The sequence below is a fragment of the Phoca vitulina genome, unplaced genomic scaffold, assembly GCF_004348235.1.
Source record: "Phoca vitulina isolate PV1807 unplaced genomic scaffold, GSC_HSeal_1.0 scaffold8, whole genome shotgun sequence".
NCBI classification, from domain to species: domain Eukaryota; kingdom Metazoa; phylum Chordata; class Mammalia; order Carnivora; family Phocidae; genus Phoca; species Phoca vitulina.
The window spans coordinates 63047095-63068365 of NW_022589711.1; the positions used below are offsets into that span (position 1 = coordinate 63047095).

General features: G+C 40.6%; 2 protein-coding genes across 3 annotated transcripts in view; both read left to right on the top strand.

Annotated features, from left to right (window-relative positions):
- Positions 1 to 21271, top strand: part of MRPL47 (mitochondrial ribosomal protein L47) — a 39702-nt gene that overhangs the window by 9085 nt on the left and 9346 nt on the right. For both annotated transcript variants that reach the window (XM_032407150.1, XM_032407151.1), the window contains exons 4-6: positions 10356 to 10452; positions 17109 to 17239; positions 19522 to 19617. In XM_032407150.1, coding sequence (XP_032263041.1) covers positions 10356 to 10452; positions 17109 to 17239; positions 19522 to 19617 — 324 coding nt within the window. The remainder of the gene's footprint in view (positions 1 to 10355; positions 10453 to 17108; positions 17240 to 19521; positions 19618 to 21271) is intronic.
- LOC116634044 (ubiquitin-conjugating enzyme E2 N-like) lies at positions 14410 to 15567 on the top strand. Its single transcript, XM_032407152.1, has one exon. It carries the CDS (start codon positions 14497 to 14499, stop codon positions 14953 to 14955), a length of 459 nt encoding a protein of 152 aa, XP_032263043.1. The 5' UTR covers positions 14410 to 14496; the 3' UTR covers positions 14956 to 15567.

Below are 21271 nucleotides of genomic sequence, written 5' to 3' on the forward strand. Positions count from 1 at the left end.
ATGCTCAGGTCATGATCTCAGGGTCGTGAGATCAAACCCAATGTCGGTTCCTCACTTAGTGGGGAGTCTGCTTGAGATTCTCTCTCCCTCTGCTCCTCCCACCTGCGTGCCTTCCACGTGTGTGTGTGTGTGTGTGTCTGTGTGTGTGTGTGTGGTGTCTCTCTCTTGCAAATAAATAAGTAAATCTTTAAAAAAATAAGTAAATAAAAAAATAAAAGGTAGAATTCCCCTGTGAAGCCATCTGGTCCTGGACTTCTGTTTGTTGGAAATTTTTGATTACTGCTTCAGTTTCATTGCTGGTAATTGGTCTGTTCAAATTTTCTATTTCTTCCGGATTCTGTTTTGGGAGGTTATATGTTTTTAGGAATTTATCTATTCTAGGTTGTCCAATTTGTTGACATATAATTTTTCATAATATTCTCTTACAGTACTTGTTATTTCTTTGTCGTCAGGTGTTTCATTTATGATTTTGGTTGGGTTCTATCTTTTTTTTTATGAGTCTGACTAAAGGTTTATTTTGTTGATATTTTCAAAGAATCAGCTTCTGGTTTCATTGATCTGCTCTATTGTTTTAGTTTCTATTTCATTTATCTCTGCTCTAATCTTTATTATCTTCTTCCTCCTGCTGGTTTTGGGTTTTGTTTGTTGCTTGTTTTCTAGCTCCTTTAGGTGTAAGGTTAGGTTCTTTGAGATTTTTCTTGCTTCTTGATATATGCCTGTATTGCTGTAAATTTCCCTCTTAGAACTGCTTTTGCTGCATCCCAAAGATTTTGGACCTGCTGTTTTCATTTTCATTTTCATTTGTCTTCATGTATTTTTTTTATTTCTGTTTTGATTTCTTGGTTCACCCATTCATTTTTTAGTAGCATGTTATTTTAACCTCCATGTATTTGTGTTTTTTCCATATTTTTCTTGTAGTTGACTTCTGGTTTCATAGCGTTTGTGGTCAGAAAAGATGCATAGTATGACTTCGATTTTTTAAAATTTGTTAAGACTTATTTTGTGGCCTAACGTGTGATCTGCTCTGGAGAATGTTCCATGTGCACTTGAAAAAGAATGTGTATTCTACTGTTTTAGGATGGAATGTTCTGAATATATCTGTTAGATCCATTTGGTCCAATGTGTCATTCAAAGCCACTCTTGATTTTCTGTTTAGATGATCTCTCCATTGATGTAAGTGGGGTATTAAAATCCTCTGCTATTGTATTACTATCAATTATTTCCTTTACATTATTAGCTGCTTTATGTATGTAGGTGCTCCCATGTTGGGTGCATAAAAATACACAATTGTTATGTCTTCTTGTTGGATGTTCCCTTTATGATTACATATTGTCCTTCTTTGTCTCTTGTTACAGTCTTAATGTTTTAAAGTCTATTTTGTCCAATATAAGTATTGCTGCCGGTTTTCCTTTTGCTTCCATTTGCATGATAAATGCTTTTCCATCCCTCCACTTTCAGTCTGCATGTGCCTTTAGGTCTGAAATGCGTCTTGTGTAGGCAGCATATAGATGGTCTTGCTTTTTTATCCATTCCATCACCCTTTGTTTTTGGATTAGAACGTTTAGTCTGTTTACATTTGAAGTAGTTATTGATAGCTGGCCATTTTATTACTGTTTTATGATTGCTTTTGTCCTCTGTTCCTTTCTTCTCTTGCTCTCTTACAGTTTGCTGCCTTTCTTTAGGGATATATTTGGATTCCTTTCTTGTTATTTTTTATATATTGATTACTGGTTTTTGATTTGTGATTACTTTTAGGTTTATGTAAAACATCTTGTGCATATAGCAATCTATGTTAGGTTGATGGTAACTTAAGTTTGGAACCCATCCTAAAAGCACCAAATTTTTACTCCTCTATTCCTCATGTTTTATGTATATAGTGTCATACTTTACATCCTTCTATTTTGTGAATTCCTTGACTGATTTTTGTAGATATACTTAATTTTACTGCTTTTGGGCTTCCTACTTTCCTTTTTCCTGCTTATGGTCTTTCCACCCAAAGAGTCCCCTTTAACATTTCTTATAAGGCTGTTTTAGTGATGAATTAATTCCTTTAACTTTTATCTGGGAAACTCTTTATCTCTGCTTTTATTCTGAATGATAACTTTGCTGGATGATAGAATATTGTTGGTTGCAGGTTTTTTTCTTTCAGCACTTAAAATACATCATGCCACTCTCTCTGGCCTGCAAATTTTCTGCTGAAATCAGCTGATAGCTTTATGGAGTTTCCTTTGTATGTAACTGTTTTCTTTTGCTGCTTTTAAAATTCTCTTTTGGTCACTACCTTTTGCCATTTTAATTACTATGTGTCTTGGTGTGGACCTCCTTAGGTTGATTTTGTTGGGGGCTCTCTGTGCCTTCTGGATCTGAATTTCTGTTTCCTTTCCCATGTTCAGGAGGTTTTCAGCTATTATTTCTTCAAATAAATTTTCTGCCCCCTTTTCTCTCTTCCCCTTCTGGGGTCCCTATAATACGAATGTTATTATGCTTGATGATGTTGCTGAGTTCCCTAAGTCTATTGTCATTTTTTTTCCCCTCTCGCATTCAGCATGATTGCTTTTCATTTTTCTGTCCTCCAGATCGCTGATCTGTTTTTGTTTCCTGTAGTCTGCTATTTATTCTCTCTAGTGTATCTTTAATTTCAGGTATTGAGTTGTTCATCTCTGATTGGTTTTTTTTTTTATACTTTCTGTCTGTTTGTTGAGGGTCTCACTGAGGTCCTCCACTCTTTTCTCAAGTCCAGTGAGTATCTTTATGACCATTACTTTAAATTCTCTATCAGGAAAATTACTTACCTCTGTTTCGTTTAGGTCTCTTCCTGTGATTTTGTCCTTTTCTTTCATTTGGGACATATTCCTCAGTGTCCTCATTTTTGTCTAACTCTGCATCTGTTTCAATGTGTTGGGAAAGTCAGCTATGTCTCTTGCTCTTGAAAGTAGTGGCCTTATGAAGAAGAGGTCCTGTATGCCCTGCAGTGCAGTGTCCCCTGTTCACCAGAACCTGGCACTTTAGGGGTATCTCCTATGTGTGTTGCATGCACCCTACTCTTGTGTCTGAGGTGTGTTTGGATTGTCAGTCTAGTCATCTACAGTGATTTGCATTGTGTGTTGTTGGCAGGGTTTGGTCCCTGTCTTGTTAGTGTGCCAGTCTGGGGCCACCTTGGCTTGAGTTGGCTGAGATCAGGTATTTGCCAGGGCTGTGGTTACACCAAACTGCAGGGTGTTCTCCCTGTGTTGTCCCCTAAGTCTTCATTGTTGGGCAAGGTCTGCAGATGTCTGCTCCCAATCCACTGCTGGGACCACGGTGGAACCAATGTATGCGGTTATCTTCCTCTCTCCCCAAGATAGGAGTCAATTTGGAGTGGTATTGACCCCTGTCAGGGCTGCTTGCACACTGCCAGGCTTGTGGTGCCATTTTGGATGGACTCCTACTGAGAGAGAGTTGGAGGGAGCATGTCCACAGAAGAACACAAGGGCAGGTGCACAGTGTTAGTAGAGTTTGTGCTGGTCTGCTGTGGGAGGTGGCCAGGTTGGAGGGAGTAGATCTGCAGAAGTGGTTGGGGGCCAGGCACACAAGCGAGGTGGAGAGTGTTTGCACCACACTGGTTCCCATAGGTGTCCATGTATCTAGGGAAGGGAAATGGCACCTACAAATTCCTTTGTTCTTAGAGAAATCTCCCTAAGATCCTTGCCCCTCCAGCATAGGTCCCGAGATTAACAAACAAATCTCCCTCCTGTACATCCCAGGATTCTTTCAAACTGGTGCTCTGTTTTGTATTTCAGTGGGACTGTTTGTTGTACTGTCTTTAAGAGTGGGGACTCCATTTCCTCTCACACTCAACTCTCTTGGACCCAAGCCTGCTGCTTTTTAAAGTTACAAGTGTTGGGCGCCTGGGTGGCTCAGTTGTTAAGCGTCTGCCTTAGGCTGAGGTCATGATCCCAGGGTCCTGGGATCGAGCCCCGCATCGGGCTCCCTGCTCAGCGGGAAGCCTGCCTCTCCCTCTCCCACTCCCCCTGCTTGTGTTCCCTCTCTCACTGTCTCTCTCTGTCAAATAAATAAATAAAATCTTTAAAAAATAAAAAAATAAAGTTAAAAGTGTTAAACCCCAGTGATTGTAAGGATCAGAGAAATTAAGCCCCTCTGCTTTTCAAAGGCAAATGTTACAGGGATTCATCTTCCCAGTGCAGGTCCTCCGTGTCTCAGGTGTCTGGCACAGGATCTGCTCCTCTCTCCTCTCTGCATCCACCCTATTCCTCTTACGGACAGTCCCATTGGTTTGTTTGGCTCCCCACTACATCTCCACCCTTCCTACCCTCTTTGAGGTGGCCTCCTCTCTACGTTTAGCTGTGGAAAGTCTGTTCTCCTAATCTTCGGGTCGTTTTTTGGGTTATTTACACTGATGGGGGTGTTATCTAGGTGTATGCATGGGAGGAGGTGAGCCTGGGATCCTCCTACTCTGCCATCTTCCACATGTCTGGGTACATTTTTTACAAAAGTTTAACAGACAACAAAGTACAAAAATTTTAAATAACTATACAAAATACAAGAAATAACAATTCAAAATTGTTTCATGATTCTTAACTAGGACCCTAGATCTGAAAGTAGTGAACCGAAAATATTTATTGGCACTTACTCCAACTTAAGAGGAGAAAAGTTCAGGATGCCTGGGTGGCTCAGGTCATGATCCCAGAGTCCTGGGATCGAGTCCCACATCGGGCTCTCTGCTCAACAGGGAGTCTGCTTCTTCCTCTGCCTGCCACTCCCTGGCTTGTACACTCTCTTGCTCTCCCTCTGGCAAATAAATAAATAAAATCTTTTTTTAAAAAAAAAAAAAGGAGAGGGGCGCCTGGGTGGCTCAGTCGTTAAGCGTCTGCCTTCGGCTCAGGTCATGATCCCAGGGTCCTGGGATCGAGCCCCACGTCAGGCTCCCTGCTCAGCGGGAAGCCTGCTTCTCCCTCTCCCACTCCCCCTGCTTGTGTTCCCTCTCTCGCTGTGTCTCTCTCTGTCAAATAAATAAATAAAATCTTAAAAAAAAAAAAAAAAAAAGGAGAAAAGTTCTCCCTACAGAGGCAAACGCAGAGTCATATATGCCTCCTATAAGTCCCCACTTAAAGTGGCCACGAGAGCAAAATGGATACTGCGAAAACACACTGGAAGAATCAGTCAAGTGCATTTTGGAAGATACAGTGCAGGTGTAAACATGAATCGAGAGTTAATGAACTTTTGCAAAAAAAAGCAAAACTTCAAAAATGTATTAAAACAGTATTATCTGAAAAACTGTTTGAAAACAGACATTATTCAATGATACAACCAGTAAGGTTGCATATTCAGAGACCATGACTTTGGATAAGTACCCAGAATCAGATAATAGTTTAGATGAAAGACTTTTTTGAATTCTGAACCTATTCTAACCCTTCAGGAGAAGCCCGCAAAAAAGTTGTTCGTCACAAGGTCATGATGAGGCTATTTCTGAAAGGCCATAATGAAAAAAAAAAGAGGTTTCCCCCCTCTTGCAGGCATTTGGGAAATGCACACAAGGATATTTTCTTTCCAAGAAAGAGATGGTAGAAGCAAACAGGAGAAGACATGCAGGCCTGGTCTGGGCATGTTGAGAAAGCTGTCTCGTTACATGTCTGCTTCAATTCTAGGAAACTTTACTTACAGGTCACTAGAGGTGTGCAGGTCTGGTCAGGGTTTAGTGCCTTCTCTAGATAGGTCATGTGAATCCAGGATTCTGTTCCTTGGAGTTTGGTGGCACAAGGTTGAAGAGAGTCTTTCTGGAGGTGTCTTTTTCACTAGATGAAATCTTCAGGTTGCAAAGTGTGATGCTTAAGGTTGCCATCTCTAGGGAGTGCACTGTGAAAAGATCGCTCTACCAAAGCATGGTTATTTTTTTTTAGAGACTTTATTTATTTATTTGACAGAGAGACAGTGAGAGAGGGAACACAAGCAGGGGGAGTGGGAGAGGGAGAAGCAGGCTTCCCACAGAGCAGGGAGCCCAACGTGGGGCTCAGTCCCAGGACCCTGGGGTCATGACCTGAGCCAAAGGCAGACGCTTAACCGACTGAGCCACCCAGGCGCCCCTCCATTATTATTTCTTCAGTGGCCTTAATTAAAGGGGTGGAGGCAGGAATGGCTCTGAGACAAGGGGGAATCCCCATGCCACAGGGTCTGGTTATTAGCTGTAATACCCTATGGGTTGATGATGGTCCCCATGTTTTGGGGTGAGTACTCCCGAGGGCATTCTCTTCTCTCTTACAAAGAGGTAAAAGGAAAGTTGATGATTAGGACATCCAAGGGCAGGGGACATTACTAGGCTTTTTTTAAAGTTCCAAAGGTTACATCTTCCTGACCTTTCCAAATAATAAGGTCAAGTTTGTCATTTTTTAGTAAAGCATATAGAGTTTGAGTCATAAGAGAATTTTGGGATCCCATTTCCAACGGTAGCCAGCAAGTCCAAGAAAACCTCATAATTGGTGCTTAGTTTTAGGTTTTGGGAGGTTCAGGATATCTTGAAGTCTACCTGGATCCAAATATCCTTGTTCCAAGATCAGGTGCCCTAAGTATCAAACCTAAGTTTGAGCAAACTGCAGTTTATCTTTGGAGAGTTTATGTCCCTTTAAGGCCAAAAGTTGCAACAGTTAGATGCTGTCTTCCTGTGAAGAGTTTTGAGAAAGGGAGCAGAGAAGCAAATCATCTACATAGTATAACAAAGTAGAGCCTACAGAAAACTATATTATCTAAATCAGTAAGATTTAAAAAAACCTCTAAGGTTTGTGACCGTAAGAAGGACTCTCTGTAGGCCTGAGGCATTATTGGCTAGGTGTATTTCCCATTCTGCCCAAGTGAAAGCAGAAAGATTAGCTATCCTTATCAGCTGGAATACTAAAATACTACTGCAGAGGTCAGTTACAGTGAAAAATCTGCTTTCAGTGGGAATGGATGTCAGTAGCATATGGGGGGTGGGGAGCCAGTTAGGAACAAGGTGCCAAGGAATAACAATGTTATTTATTGCTTGGGCTAACCTCCATCCTTGGCCGTCTGGTTTTCTTACAGGTAAAATAAGGGTATTACAGGGACTAGTGTAGGGATTAATGCAGCCCAGAGCCTTGTAATCTTTTATTATGGGCTTGATGCCTTGCAAGGCTTCTTTATTTATAGGCTGTTCATTAATTCTCGGGATGGGTTTTGAGGGATCTGTTTGAATCTTGATGGGAGATGCACTCTGGATTCTGCCAACATCAGTTGAAGATCTTGCTCATCAAGAGGATGGTAACTTATCCAATAGGGACAAATGATCAGTGTCCCCAAACTCAGCTATAGTGCTGCCAGAGATGGAGCAAATAATAGATGTCAGAGGGCCATTTAATTTACCTAATTGGCTATTTTGATTACTACCTTCAAATTCCAGAATTATTTCCCTATTTAGGAAGAAAGGAATTCTGGTATGGTATTTTTCTAAGAGATCTTGGCCCAACGGGGCAGAGGAACTAAGGAGAAAGAGTTGTGTCTCTCAAAGTGCCTAGACAAATGGGAATAGGTTCAGGGACAGGAACCTATTGCCGTTTATTAGAGATCCCTACTATTTGAACTGTTTTAGTACTCTGAGGCAGAGGCTGCAGTGGGGTTGAGCATCAAGAGTGTAGCTCTCACATCAGTAGAGACAGATTTCATTCCCAGTCTGGAGAGTGGTTTCTCTGAGCTGATTAAGAGGGAAAACTGGGAAGAGCTCCTGTTGTTCCTCAGAGCCCTGTCATTGGGAATTAGGAAGACATTGGAAAGGCTGGCTAGGGTGCTGAAGGCTCCTGGAGCATTTCAGTTGGTAACAGTCTTTTTTTTCTTTTTTTTTTTTTTAATGTCCTGGCTCTTTGCAATAATAGAAGGTAGGAGGGTTTTTGTTTTGGTTAGGGCCCTTATTTGCAAGACTTGAAAAGTAAGAATTCTAGGTGACTCCTCCAAGGATGCAAGTAAGCTCATTTGCCAAATTAACTAAATCTGCAGTGAACATAGTTTCCCTTTCCATCCTGGTCCTTGTAACTAAAATAGAAGTATCTTGGTTCAGTCCATTAATAAATATACGGTTAAATGTTACCCAAGTGGATTCAACATATAAAAAGAAGACCAAATTGTCTTTCAGTTTTCTTTAAAAGACAGTTTGGAGTCGATTATAATAATAATGACAGATTCACCAGACTTTTGTGTATAAGCCTGCATTTCATTCTAGTCAACAGGCTTAGGAAAAAGTACTGTAATTGCTTGGTGGAGATTTCCAGTGAGTGTCCTAGCATCTTGCCAAAAATTAGGGATCTGTTTCTCTAAATCCTTTTACGATGTTTCCCTTGAGCTAGTTTCATCTAGTGTTTGGTCTAGCCCTCACCAACAAGGATATTATCAATCTGAGAGACCGGGTTGGTGAGTTTGAATGACAATGCTAAATTCTTCAGCAAACCTCTGGGTGTCCTTGGTCACTTTAGGGAACTCCTTTAACTATGGCTTGCAATTCAGCCTTAGTTCAGTGAACATAGATATGTGGGGTTTATTTAGATCCTCAGAAGACTTAACTTCAAATTCAGGTTCAGGAAAGGAAAGGAGAGAGGAGGAAATGTTTAGAGGAAAAGGGAAGTTTGGTGAGAATTGGCAAGGCGAAACTGCAGGTGTGGAGGGGGAGGCAGTGCAGAAGGGAAGGAGGAGGACGGCACTGGATGTGGGGCCTGAACACAGTGGCTGCTGCACATCCTGAGACAAAGAAGATAGGAGGGGAAAGACCTTATAAGCCTTTTTGTCTTTTTAATTGTTTGCCTGTTAGTCTAGAAATTGTATTTGGCAGAGAGACAATTTTAGATTCCTAATAATATTTGGAAGTTTCAAAATACCAATCAATCCCATTCTGTCTTGGCAATTTTAGAGCCATGGCTGTCCAGTTCAGTTTTGAAAAAAGTAAGTTCGGGAAGATTGAAAGACCTCCCAAATGGCCACTGAAGCCCCAGTTTATAGCTGTCAGTCAAATGTCTGGGGGGGGCTGGAACTTGCTATTGGCATGTAAAGTGGGGGACAGTCTTAGGGGACTGAAGCCTTAAATCTGTGGAATCCGGCTCTACAGGGAGTGTCAGAGTGTTGGAGAAGTGGTGTTGGAAAAGTCAACACGTATTTGGCATCAGGATGGAAAAAATTTTTCATTTGGTATCAGAAGTGTTATGTGTAGAACAGCACAGATTCATTATAGAAAAATTAGTTGTATAAAAGCATTGTTATTGTAAGTTATTGGTAAAGGGCTAGTCAGGGCTGTTCAGTATTCATCTTGGCTAAAACCAGTTTATCTTCTGCCAGTTCCTTCCCCAAAATCATCTTGCATAGCTTAAGATACCCCAATGCCTTTGTGTCATTTTCAGTGCCCTCCACATTTATTTTCTTTCCTTTGTTCCAGCTCTAAATCTCAAACAGATTTATTCACAAAACCTACCCCACTTCAGCTCTGCCGCTTCAGTAAATTTGGTTATGTTTGCTTTGGTTTCCTTTCCAGCCTAAAAAATCCCATCCCTCTGAAGCTTTTCTTGATCATCCTAGCTAGAGATGTGTCCCCTCCCTCCCACTTAATTCTTCTGGTACTTGTCTATGCCACTTAATACACCACATCACATTACAATTTCTGAGGCAGCATAGTGGAGTAAAAATAAAAAGAATTATGCACACAAGGAGTCCAGAATTTGAATCTTGAATTAGCTATGTGCCCCAGAATAGCTTACTTCTGTCAGCCTTACTTTTTTCTTTTAGAAAGTGGAAATAGTACCAACCTCAAAGGATTGTTGTGAGAATTAAATGAGGTAATATATATAAAATGCTTAGCACATTGCCTGGCATGTCATAGGCACCAAATACATATTATCTTCCATCTTCTCCCTCTACTTGGAATGTAGGGACATTTTGTTTATGCTTTTTTATACACTCTCTTGACAATACAGTATGTGGCAAATGGAAGATTTATTAAACAAATGAATAAGAATCAATACAGCTTTGTTTAAAGGATAATTCTCTGTAATGACACTCTAAAGGACTTTTGAGTACAGATCATCAGTTTTTATGTCAAAAATTACAACCTCAGGGTCACCCAGGTGGCTCAGTTAGTTAAGCGTCCAACTGTTGCTTTCACGTCAGGTCATGATCTCATGGCTCCTGGGATCAAGCCCCGAGAGGGACTCTGCACACAGAAGGGAGTCTGTTTGGGATTCTCTCCCTCTGCCCCTCCCCCTGCTTGCTCTCTCTCGCTCTCTCTGTGTCTCTCTAAAACAAATCTTTTAAAAAATTTACAACCTTAATGTAACCATAGGATAGCATTACAAGCTTTGTGTTCTTTGCTATAGGTATGTCCTACTGAAAGAAAGAAACATGCTCCTAACTCTAGAGCAGGAGGCCAAGCGGCAGAGTTTGCCAATGCCAAGTCCGGAGCGGTTAGAAAAGGTAACATTTATGGGAGACTGGAGACTGTTGGATGGGATAAAAGCTAAAATATGTAAGTGTGTGGTTCCTATTTTCTTGGCAAGTAGATTTCTTTTTTTAATAAGTTGGGGTTTTAGTAAATGTACAGAGTTGTGCAACCTTCACTAATTTAGAACATCTCCATCACCCCAAAATGAAGTGTCATGCCCATCTGTAGTCACTCCCCATTCCCACCTGCAAACCTCAGTAGATATGTGGACATGTGTTTTTATTTCTCTTGGGTAGATACCTAGGAGTAAAATTGCTGGGTCGTATGGTAAATCTATGTTTAATGTTTTAGGAAACAGCCCAACTGTTCTCCTAAAGTAGCTGCACCATTTTACATTTCTAGTTCCAGTTTAACTACTTCCTTATGAACCAGGTCAAAGTTTTTAATACTTTTTTTTTTATTGTGGTAAAAAACAGATACCATAAAACTTACCTTTTTAGTCATTTCTAAATGTTTAGTCCAATAGTGTTAAGAATATTCACATTGTTGTGAAAAGGTCAACTATTGCTCAAATTAGGTTTTCTTCATCATTAAAAAAAAAATCCCAGGGCACCTGGGTGGCTTAGTCAGTTGAGCGACCGACTCTTGATCTCAGCTCAGGTCTTGATCTCAGAGTTATGAGTTCAAGCCCCACATTGGGCTTCCTGCTGGGCATGGAGCCTATTTAAAAAAAAAAAATGCCTTGGGTTCATTATTTCCACTCCTGGAGGTAATCAGTCATACGTATTTCCTATTTATCCATCAGAATTTTTCTCTGCATGTAGAAATGTGCCTAATTATTTTTATTTACAATAAGTAATTCCTCTAATTTGGTTATACACTATAAACTCTTCTGACATTGGCGTCTTCCACTTACCTAGTATATCCTGGATATCTTTCCCTATCAGTCTATGTAGATCTGCCTTTTCTTTTTCGTGGCTGTACACGTGTAAGCTAGTTCTTCCATGTCAAAGTTTTTTGGTTTATTTAGTTAGATTTCTCAGGGTTTTTTGCCTGGATTGCTTGCGAGTCCGCTCTTTGTTGATGTGTCTGTGCCAGAGTAAGTAGTCAGTGAGAACAGAGCTCGGCTGTTTGCCTGGCCTCAGCTGTGTTTCGCTTTCCTTTCCCCACACTACTCGCGGCCGTCTCTGCCTCTAAGAGAGGAGGACCTAATATTCCTGCAGAGAGTCCAAGAAGGTAGAGAGTAACATCTCAGTTATTTACCCTAACTAGAATTCCATAGCATACTTGTTTTTTTAAACTTTATTTTGACATGAGACTGACAGAAAAGAGAATGGTACAGAGGTACTTTTCACCCAGTTTCCCCAAGTGAATATTTTACCACATTTGCTTTATCCTTCTCTGCCTCCTTCTCTAAATAACACATTTTTTTCTTCAGAAGTTTGAGTAAGTTATATACATGCTGTCCCTTTATCCATAAATAATTAAGTATATGTTGCCCCAAAAAACAAGGATATTTCCTTAGATAAGTATTGTACAATTTCCAAAATCAGGAAATTAACACTGATACAGTACTGTTATCTGATCTGCAGATCTCTTTCATCAGTTATCCTAACAACATCCTTTATAGCAAAAAAAAATCCTGGATCATTTGTTTTCAGTTGTTCTCTTTAGTCTCCTTTGATCTGGATACTCTGTGTGTGTCAGGACATTGACATTTTTGAAGAGCATAGGCCAATTTGGATTTGTATAATGTTTCTCCTTATAATCATGATGATTGGCAGAAATATCATGAGGGTGATACTGTGTTCTTCACAGTGCGTAATATTAGGCAAAGGATGGGGATTTTTTTCTGTTACTGGTGTTGACATTAATGATTTTGTTAGTGTGGTATCTGCCAGGTTTCTCCACTGTATATATAGTTACTCATTTTTCTTTGTATTGAGATCATGTAAATATCCTGTAATTCCTCAAACTTTTATTCACTAGTTTTAGCATCTCTTGATCAGTTATTACTGTGATGTTTGCTAAATGATGATTTTCTTATCCCACAATTCATTCTATGTTTATTGGTTAGCTTTTTTCTAAAGGAATGGTTTTCCCTTCTGTTTCTTCCTTCTTTCCTATCACTGTGGACTCCTGGATTCCAGTTTTATTCAATGAGTTATAATTCTTTAATACCATCATCCCTAAATGGCCAGTGTGGGTTCCTTCACACTGGCCTCTGTGTTCTCATCATTCTTTCATAAGGCACAACAAGTTGTTCTGGATTCATTTTGTACTTTCCCTGTCCTAGCCTTGGAATCAGCCATTTTACAGAGGAATACCCTGATTCCTTTTAGTGGAGAGTGATTTTTTTAGAAACTAAGATCTGGGTGGTAGGTGTCCTCATTGCTACACAACATTTGTAAAGAATTGAGATTTTATTTTCAGGTATATTTGCTAATTCTGCTATTAAGGAAAGTTATGTTTTAGAGATTTTTTTTTTTTTAAGATTTTATTTATTTATTTGTCAGAGAGACAGAGCATGAGCCAGGGGTGGGGAGTAGGCAGAGGGAGAAGCAGACTCCCCACTGAGCAGGGAGCCTGACACGGGACTCGATCCCAGGACCCTGGGATCATGACCTGAGCCAAAGGCAGACGCTTAACCGACCGAGCCAAGAGATTCTTAATAAAAGTGCATTGGCTATTTATAAATAGCACATTGTTTATTTGGTGAAGAAGCTTTTGCTTGTTCTAAGATTTTTAAACTTCAGAGGTAGACTATCCCCTATCCCTGTTTAAAAAAATATATTTCAGAAGTGAACTTCATCCCCATAGGTCCTATTAATGTATTGCATTTTCTGAATAAGTGGAATCCAAAAATAACATTTTCTCCAGATAAACTGAAAGCAATAATTTTTTTTTTTTTTTTTTTTTTAAGATTTTATTTATTTGTGAGAGAGACAATGAGAGACAGAGAGCATGAGAGGGAGGAGGGTCAGAGGGAGAAGCAGAGTCCCTGCTGAGCAGGGAGCCCGATGCGGGACTCGATCCCGGGACTCCAGGATCATGACCTGAGCCGAAGGCAGTCGCTTAACCAACTGAGCCACCCAGGCGCCCTGAAAGCAATAATTTTTTAAGCCTCAAATGTATGGAGTCTTCTCCATGTTTTGTGACATACTACTAAGGAAAATTTATCAAGAAAAATACTTAAAAAGAATTATTCTCAATTTAAGATAAAACCTGAAGATTTGGAAGTGTGTAAGGACACTCTAAGCTCTGGAGTAGTTAAACTAGAAAGGAAAGAAAGCTCTTTGAGGTTGGCTTGTTTTGAATAAGGTGTATCTAATTGATACTTCTGATTTTCCTTCTTATCTGGTGGCATGAACATGAGTAATCGGATGTTAACTCTGTGGACTGGGTAGCCATTTACTTTCTTTGTGAGCTAACAGTAGATTTCAGTTAGGAGCCCCAGAAGTAAGCTTGCATGGGAGAACTCTAATGTAGTCGGTTCACAGCCAGGCTTACTAAGTTCCTAAGAGCTACACAGCTTCGTATTAGGCCCTGACCAGTCTGGTTTCTTCACTCTTCTGAGTTTGTCTGTCTTCAAAATAGGATTCACTATTCTCACCCATCTTTTATTTCTCAGAGATTTTGTAGAAATTCATATAGTTAAGAGGAAGTACATGTGGATTCAGCTGCTCATTGTGGCTTTGACTGAAGAAGGGAGAATAGAAGCACTGAGTGTGAGCTGAGTGTACGGGTTATGAGGTAGTCTATCTAAATTTGTGGCTTTCATATCTCTTTTGGGTCTCGCAGCCAACTAGAATTTTTTTTTTTAAGAGTGTGCGCGCCTGAGAGGCCGGGGCTGGGGCGGGGAACGCGGGGGAGGGGGCCAGGTCCTAGGGAAGCCCGCCCGCGCACGAGCAGGGACTACATTTCCCGAGGGGCCTCGGCGGCGGCGGCGCCGGCAGCAGCGGCGGCGGCGGCGGGCGCGGCAACGTCCCCCGGAAGTGGAGCCCTGGACTTCCACTCGTGCGTGAGGCGAGCGGAGCCGGAGTCGAGACCAGAGGCCGAACTCGGGATCTGACAAGATGGCCGGGCTGCCCCGCAGGATTATCAAGGAAACCCAGCGTTTGCTGGCAGAACCAGTTCCTGGCATTAAAGCAGAACCAGATGAGAGCAACGCCCGTTATTTTCATGTGGTCATTGCTGGCCCCCAGGATTCCGCCTTTGAGGGAGGGACTTTTAAGCTTGAACTATTCCTACCAGAAGAATACCCGATGGCAGCCCCTAAAGTACGTTTCATGACCAAAATTTATCATCCTAATGTAGACAAGTTGGGAAGAATATGTTTAGATATTTTGAAAGATAAGTGGTCCCCAGCACTGCAGATCCGCACAGTTCTGCTATCGATCCAGGCTTTGTTAAGTGCTCCCAATCCAGATGATCCATTAGCAAATGATGTAGCGGAGCAGTGGAAGACCAACGAAGCCCAAGCCATAGAAACAGCTAGAGCATGGACTAGGCTATATGCCATGAATAATATATAAAATCGATCTGATCATCAAGTGTGCATCACTTCTCCTGTTCTGCCAAGACTTCTTCCTTTTTTGTTTGCATTTAATGGACACAGTCTTAGAAACATTACAGAATAAAAGCCCAGACATCTTCAGTCCTTTGGTGATTAAATGCACATTAGCAAATCTATGTCTTGTCCTGATTCATTGTTGTAAAGCATGAGCAGAGGCTAGAAGTACCATCTGGATTGTTGTGAAACGTTTAAAAGCAGTGGCCCTTCTCTGCTTTTATTCATTTCCCCCTCATGGTTTGAGTATAAAGCACTGTGAATGAAGGTAGCTGTCAGGTTAGCTGCAGGGGTGTGGGTGTTTTTCTTTATTACTTTTTTTGAGGGGGAGAGGTAGTTTTATTTTAATTTTATGGGCTCCTTTCCCCCTTTTTATGGTGATCTAATTGCATTGGTTAAAAGCAGCTAACCAGTTCTTTAGAATATGCTTTCTAGCCAAGTCTAACTTTTATTTAGACGCTGTAGATGGACAAGCTTGATTGTTTGAACCAAAATGGGAACATTAAACAAACATCACAGCCCTCACTAATAACATTGTGACTTTGCTGTCAAGTGTAGAATCCTTCCTTCAAGAAAAAGCTTGTAACCATTTTGTATGGCTTGTCTGGAAACTTCTGTAAATCTTATGTTTTAGTAAAATATTTTTTGTTATTCTAAAAAAAAAAAAAAAAAAAAAAGAGTGTGCGCGCCTGTGCATGTGGGGGTGGTGGGCAGAGGGAGAGGGAGAGAGAATCTTAAGTAGGCTCTACACCCAGCATGGAGCCCAATGTAGGGCTTGATCTCATGACCCTGAGATCATGACCTGAGCTGAAATCAAGAGTCAGACACTTAACCGACTGAGCCACTCATGCACCCCTGGAAGATTATAATCTAATCTGTCATCCCTCCTCCCCCCCCATTTTTGAGAGCTCTTTTAAGAAACAAATATGTATGTGCAATATTTCTATTTGTTATGATGCTCACAGAGAATACATACAACCAGCTAAAAATGCCTCTCAGTATTTAGAGCTATGAAAAAATTTAGCTCATCTGTCATTATAGTCCCCAAATATGAATATTTATTTATAAAAATACATATATTGCCTTACCAGTATATTATTATATGCATTGTAAAACTCAATAGAAATGTTAAAAGAAAGAGATAAGAATAGAGGTCCTAATAGGATCTTCTTCCATCTTGATGGATCTTTAGAGATTATGATTGGGGTAGACTGATACTCCATTCTCTGTAATAGTAGCGGCTGCCAATTAGGTCAAAATATCAGTGTCTGTGTGTTAGGGCACACTGATTAGTTGAGGCCAAAACATGGGTTTTAGCAAACTGTTACCATTTAATAATTCATTGAGTTTTGAAATAACAGGAGTCAAATGGGGTCTCCATAAGGAGTCTCTGCAAGTGTATCCCACTCCAAGCAAAACTAATACATATATATGGAAATCTGAGCTAAGTAGATCTTCATTTAAATGAAACTAAACTTTTGGGGCACCTGGGTGGCTTGGTTGTTTGAGCATCTGGCTCTTGGTTTCAGCTCAGGTCATGATCTCATGGGTTGTGAGATCAAGCCCCGAGTCAAGCTCACACTCAGCGGGAGTCTGCTTGAAGATTCTCTCCCTCTGCCCCTCCTCCAACTTGCATGCACACGAAGGTTCTCTCTCTTTCTCTCTCAAATAAATCTTTTAAAAAATAAATGGAACTAAACTTTTAAAAAATTACAAAAAGTGATACTGTAAACACCCATGTATACATACCTGTGCCAAAAAGATTTTTAAGAAATATTTGACAGAATGGTTTTTTGTTTTTTAAAGATTTCATCTATTTATTTGACAGAGAGAGAGACAACACAAGCAGGGGTAGCAGCAGAGGGAGAGGGAGAAGCAGGCTTCCTGATGAGCAGGGAGCCCGATGCGGGCGCTCTATCCCAGGACCCTGGGATCATGACCTGAGCTGAAGGCAGACGCTTAACCGACTGAACCACCCAAGCGCCCCCAGAATGGTTCTTTGACAAAAATATTCATTAAGGTTTTCTGTAGCATTGTCTTTATATGTTCTCTCTCTCTTTTTTTTTGGTATTTGTTGTAGGTGATTGTTGAAATTACATCTTCTTATTCTCTTACCAGGTAATAGATTCCATGGATGCATTAGATAAAGTTGTCCAGGAAAGAGAAGATGCCCTAAGACTTCTTCAGACTGGTCAAGAAAAAGCTAGACCTGGTGCTTGGAGAAGAGACATCTTTGGAAGAATCATCTGGTACATAGTTTCCACTGTGGTTTTTCTACGATGAGAGTGGCAGTCTCATGGCTTATTCTCCTGTCCAGTATCTTTTACAAAAACTCTCACCATAAGAAATATATTATAGATGTATCTAATGTAAACAGAGGTCCCCAGGCCCCTTTGGGGCCCCAGGATATGAATGAAGGTAACATTATCTGGTAGGCCAGGCACCCCATTCTCATGATTCAGTTATTCGTAGGTTCTTTTTTTTTTTTTTTAAAGATTTTATTTATTTATTTGACAGAGAGAGATACAGCGAGAGAGGGAACACAAGCAGGGGGAGTGGGAGAGGGAGAAGCGGACTTCCCGCCGAGCAGGGAGCCCGATGCGGGGCTCGATCCCAGGACCCTGGGATCATGACCTGAGCCGAAGGCAGACGCTTAACGACTGAGCCACCCAGGCGCCCCTATTTGTAGGTTCTTTATAACAGTAGTTCCTAACTTATGTCAGTCATATGACTTTTTGAGAATTTGATTAAAGTTATAGATCCTTTCCCTAGAAAAATGTACATGTGCACATGTAATTTCAAAGAGTTATAAAAACCATGAAGCTAATTTTAGGACACATACCTGCCAATTAAGAACCTGAGATTTAAGCGGCACCTGGGTGGCTCAGTCGTTAAGCGTCTGCCTTTGGCTCAGGTCATGATCCCAGGGTCCTGGGATGGAGCCCCACATCGGGCTCCCTGCTCAGCGGGAAGCCTGCTTCTCCCCCTTCCATGCCCCCTGCTTGTGTTCCATCTCTCGCTGTGTTTCTCTCTCTGTCAAATAAATAAAGAAAGAAATCTTTTTTTTTTTTTTTTTTTTTAAAGATTTTATTTATTTATTTGACAGAGAGAGACACAGTGAGAGAGGGAACACAAGCAGGGGGAGTGGGAGAAGGAGAAGCAGGCTTCCCGCGGAGCAGAGAGCCCGATGTGGGGCTCGATCCCAGGACGCTGGGATCATGACCTGAGCCGAAGGCAGACCCTTAACGACTGAGCCACCCAGGCGCCCCATAAAGAAAGAAATCTTAAAAAAAAAAAACAAAAACCTGAGATTTAAAAAATTCTCAAAAGAAAAAAGGAAGTTCTCAAGGAATAAGGCCATATGAACCCATTTCAATGTTTGCTTCCATTGCCATCAGGATAAGCCCTAGTCCAAATTATGAAACAGTTTATTTTCATTACATCTTTCCACCTTTTGTCCCTCTAGTTCCCAAAGTTCTGTCAGACCTTGGGAAAGGATCTGATAATAAACATTCAAACTGAGGTATAAATAATGAGAAGACCCAGTGTAGTCTGTCTCTTCCAGGGTTGTATTGACATTTGAATTGAGCTGCTAAAAGGAAGCATACTTAGTAGAATTTTAAACATCAGTCAGCAAAATGAAGAAGGCATTGTGGGTGGTTAGAGACCTTCTGTGCGCTCCTGAAAGTAAACCACATAATAGTGCTTACTCATTAGATAGGATCTTTTAATGGAGTTTGCAGTAATGGGGCTGCTTGGAGCCAAGTGTAGGGGAGTAGCTATATGTCTGTAACTGTGTAATCCAATACAGGAAAGAGAAAAATTACCAAAACACCTAAGTAGAAACTTTATTTTTTACTAATTTTTATTTGGATTAATCCAGTTGAGGTCAATTAGGAAAGGGTGAGGATAAAGGAGAGAATCTATGTCAATACTAGAATCTGGATGAGTGCTATTCTCTTCCAGATTTTTAAAAATTTTGCTTTTTAACTTTCCAGAGCTAAACAAAGTAGTAAACAAAGCAATTATGTCATCTTTCCAATGTAGTTTATTAACTCAAACATTTTAATTCCAGTGCCTTTTCCCTAATTTTCTATTGCATGTTAAAATATTTAAGATGCTAAACCTTTTAAATGCAGAGCTCCTTCTTAAAAACATTTCATCTAAGGTTTTTTTTCTGTCAACAAGAACATGTAGCATGTTATGTTATATTAATATTATTGCAGGGGGAGGGGCAGAGGGAAAGAGAATCCTAAACAGGCTCCGTGCTCAGCGTGGAGCTCGACATGGGGCTTGATCTCATGATCCTCAGATCATGAGCTAAGGCGAAATAAAGAGTCGGACATTTAACCAACTGAACCACCCAGGTGCCCCTGTAAAATCTTTTAAAAGCCCGTTTAAAAAAGAAAGCCAGTTACATCTCATTTTATTGAAACATATTTAGCTCAAAGATGGCTAAAACTTTTTGTAAAAAGTGAAAAATGTATTAAATATTTTCTATTAAGGCAGTACCTTTTTGTTTTCTTGGCAGGCACAAATTCAAGCAGTGGCCTATACCTTGGTACCTAAATAAAAGATACAATAGGAAACGATTCTTTGCAATGCCCTACGTGGAACGTTTTGTCAGGTGAGCACAAATACCCTTAATAATGAAACTTAACACAAGTTAAGCTTTTACGTAAGTAATACATGTACATTGTGGGAAAAAATAGAAGAATCAGGTAGAAAAGATGAAGTTAAAGTCTTCCATAATCTCACCATCCAGAAATAGCTTCTGTTAACATTCTAGTGTATATCCTTTCAAAAATTTGTATTGCCCTTCTATTCATCAATCTGTATGTAAATACATGATTAAATCCCTCTGTAATGTGAAAAGGAAGGTCCAGATACTTCAGTTGCATAACATAGGAGCTCATGTTATCGCATGAAAGGGAGCTAGGGTGAGGGGAGTGCATCTTTTGTTACATTAATGATGTAACTTTTGGAGAGCACCTAATGATGGGGACTAGTTGCTAGAGGAACCAACTTTGAATAGATGGTTGAAACTTTCAGTCCCACTCCCTGATTTCTGGAGAGGGGAAAGGGGCTGGAGGGGAACCAGTTGCCAGTGGCAAGTGATTTAATCAGCCATGCCTATGTAATGAATCCTCCATAAAAACCCAAGAGCACAGGGTTCAGGGAGCTTCACTTTTGGTGAGTAGCACCTGGAAGTTGGAGGAGAGTGGGATGCCCCACTCTTTGCCCTGTGCACCTCTTCTATCTGGTTGCTCCTGAGTTTATATCCTCTTATAATAAATCAGTAATCTAGTGAGTAAAGGGGTTTCCTGAATTCTGTGAACAACTCCAGCAAATTAATCGAACCTAAGGAGGGGTCTTTGGAACCTCTGATTTACAGCTAGCCTGTCAGAAGTACAGATAACAACCTGGACTTGGAACTGGCATTTGAAGGTCAAAAAGTTGTGGGAACTTCCAGCCTGTAGCGGGTTGTGGAGCACAGGTGACGACCTCTGATGCAATTTCCATGTAGATAGTGTCAGAATTAAGTTGGAAGTCTCAGACATTCTGCTGGTGTCTGAGAATTGCTTGGTAGGAGGGGGGGGTAGGGGGGCCCACCACCCATGGAATTAGGTCCAGAACCCTTTTATATAGTACATCGTTTTACATGGGCATTAAGTAGCACTCATCTTTTTCATCATCAGTGCTCTAGATGCGGTCAGTCCTTGATTTAATTCTTCTTGCAGGTCTCCAGGGTCTGTCCTTTGTACTCCATCTCTGCCCTAGTGCATTCCCTCTTCATCAAAATGAATTATTGAACATCTTCCTCATTCCAGTCCATTCACATATTGCTTCCTGGCTCATTTTCCTCAAACCTTTTTTATCACTCAGTGTTGTTCAAAAATCTACAGTAGCTTCTTGTCTACAGAACAAATCCCAACTCCTTCCCACCCATTTCCACAACTTAGTGTTAGCTGCATATCCTTCATAAAAGTCATACATTTCTTATTTCCTGAATAGTCTTGCTCATTTTCCTTTTGTTGCTCCTTTATCTACAGGTCTGAAATCTCCACCATTCACATTTTAAGGCCCAGTTCAGATGCTAAGCAATTAAGAAATTCAACTGCACTGTTTTTTTCCTCCAGTTTCTCTAAGCCTAATGTGCCATTTGGTGCTTTTGTCCCTTAGTCATACAAGGTGAAGCTATAGTTGACTTTTAAAATAACGTATGAGAATTTATGAATCCAGTGTCACTCTTATAGGCCTTATACATGTTCTAACTATTC

Excerpts from the sequence above, each read along its gene's own strand:
- LOC116634044 (XM_032407152.1), top strand. The coding sequence starts at position 14,497 with ATGGCCGGGCTGCCCCGCAGGATTATCAAGGAAACCCAGCGTTTGCTG.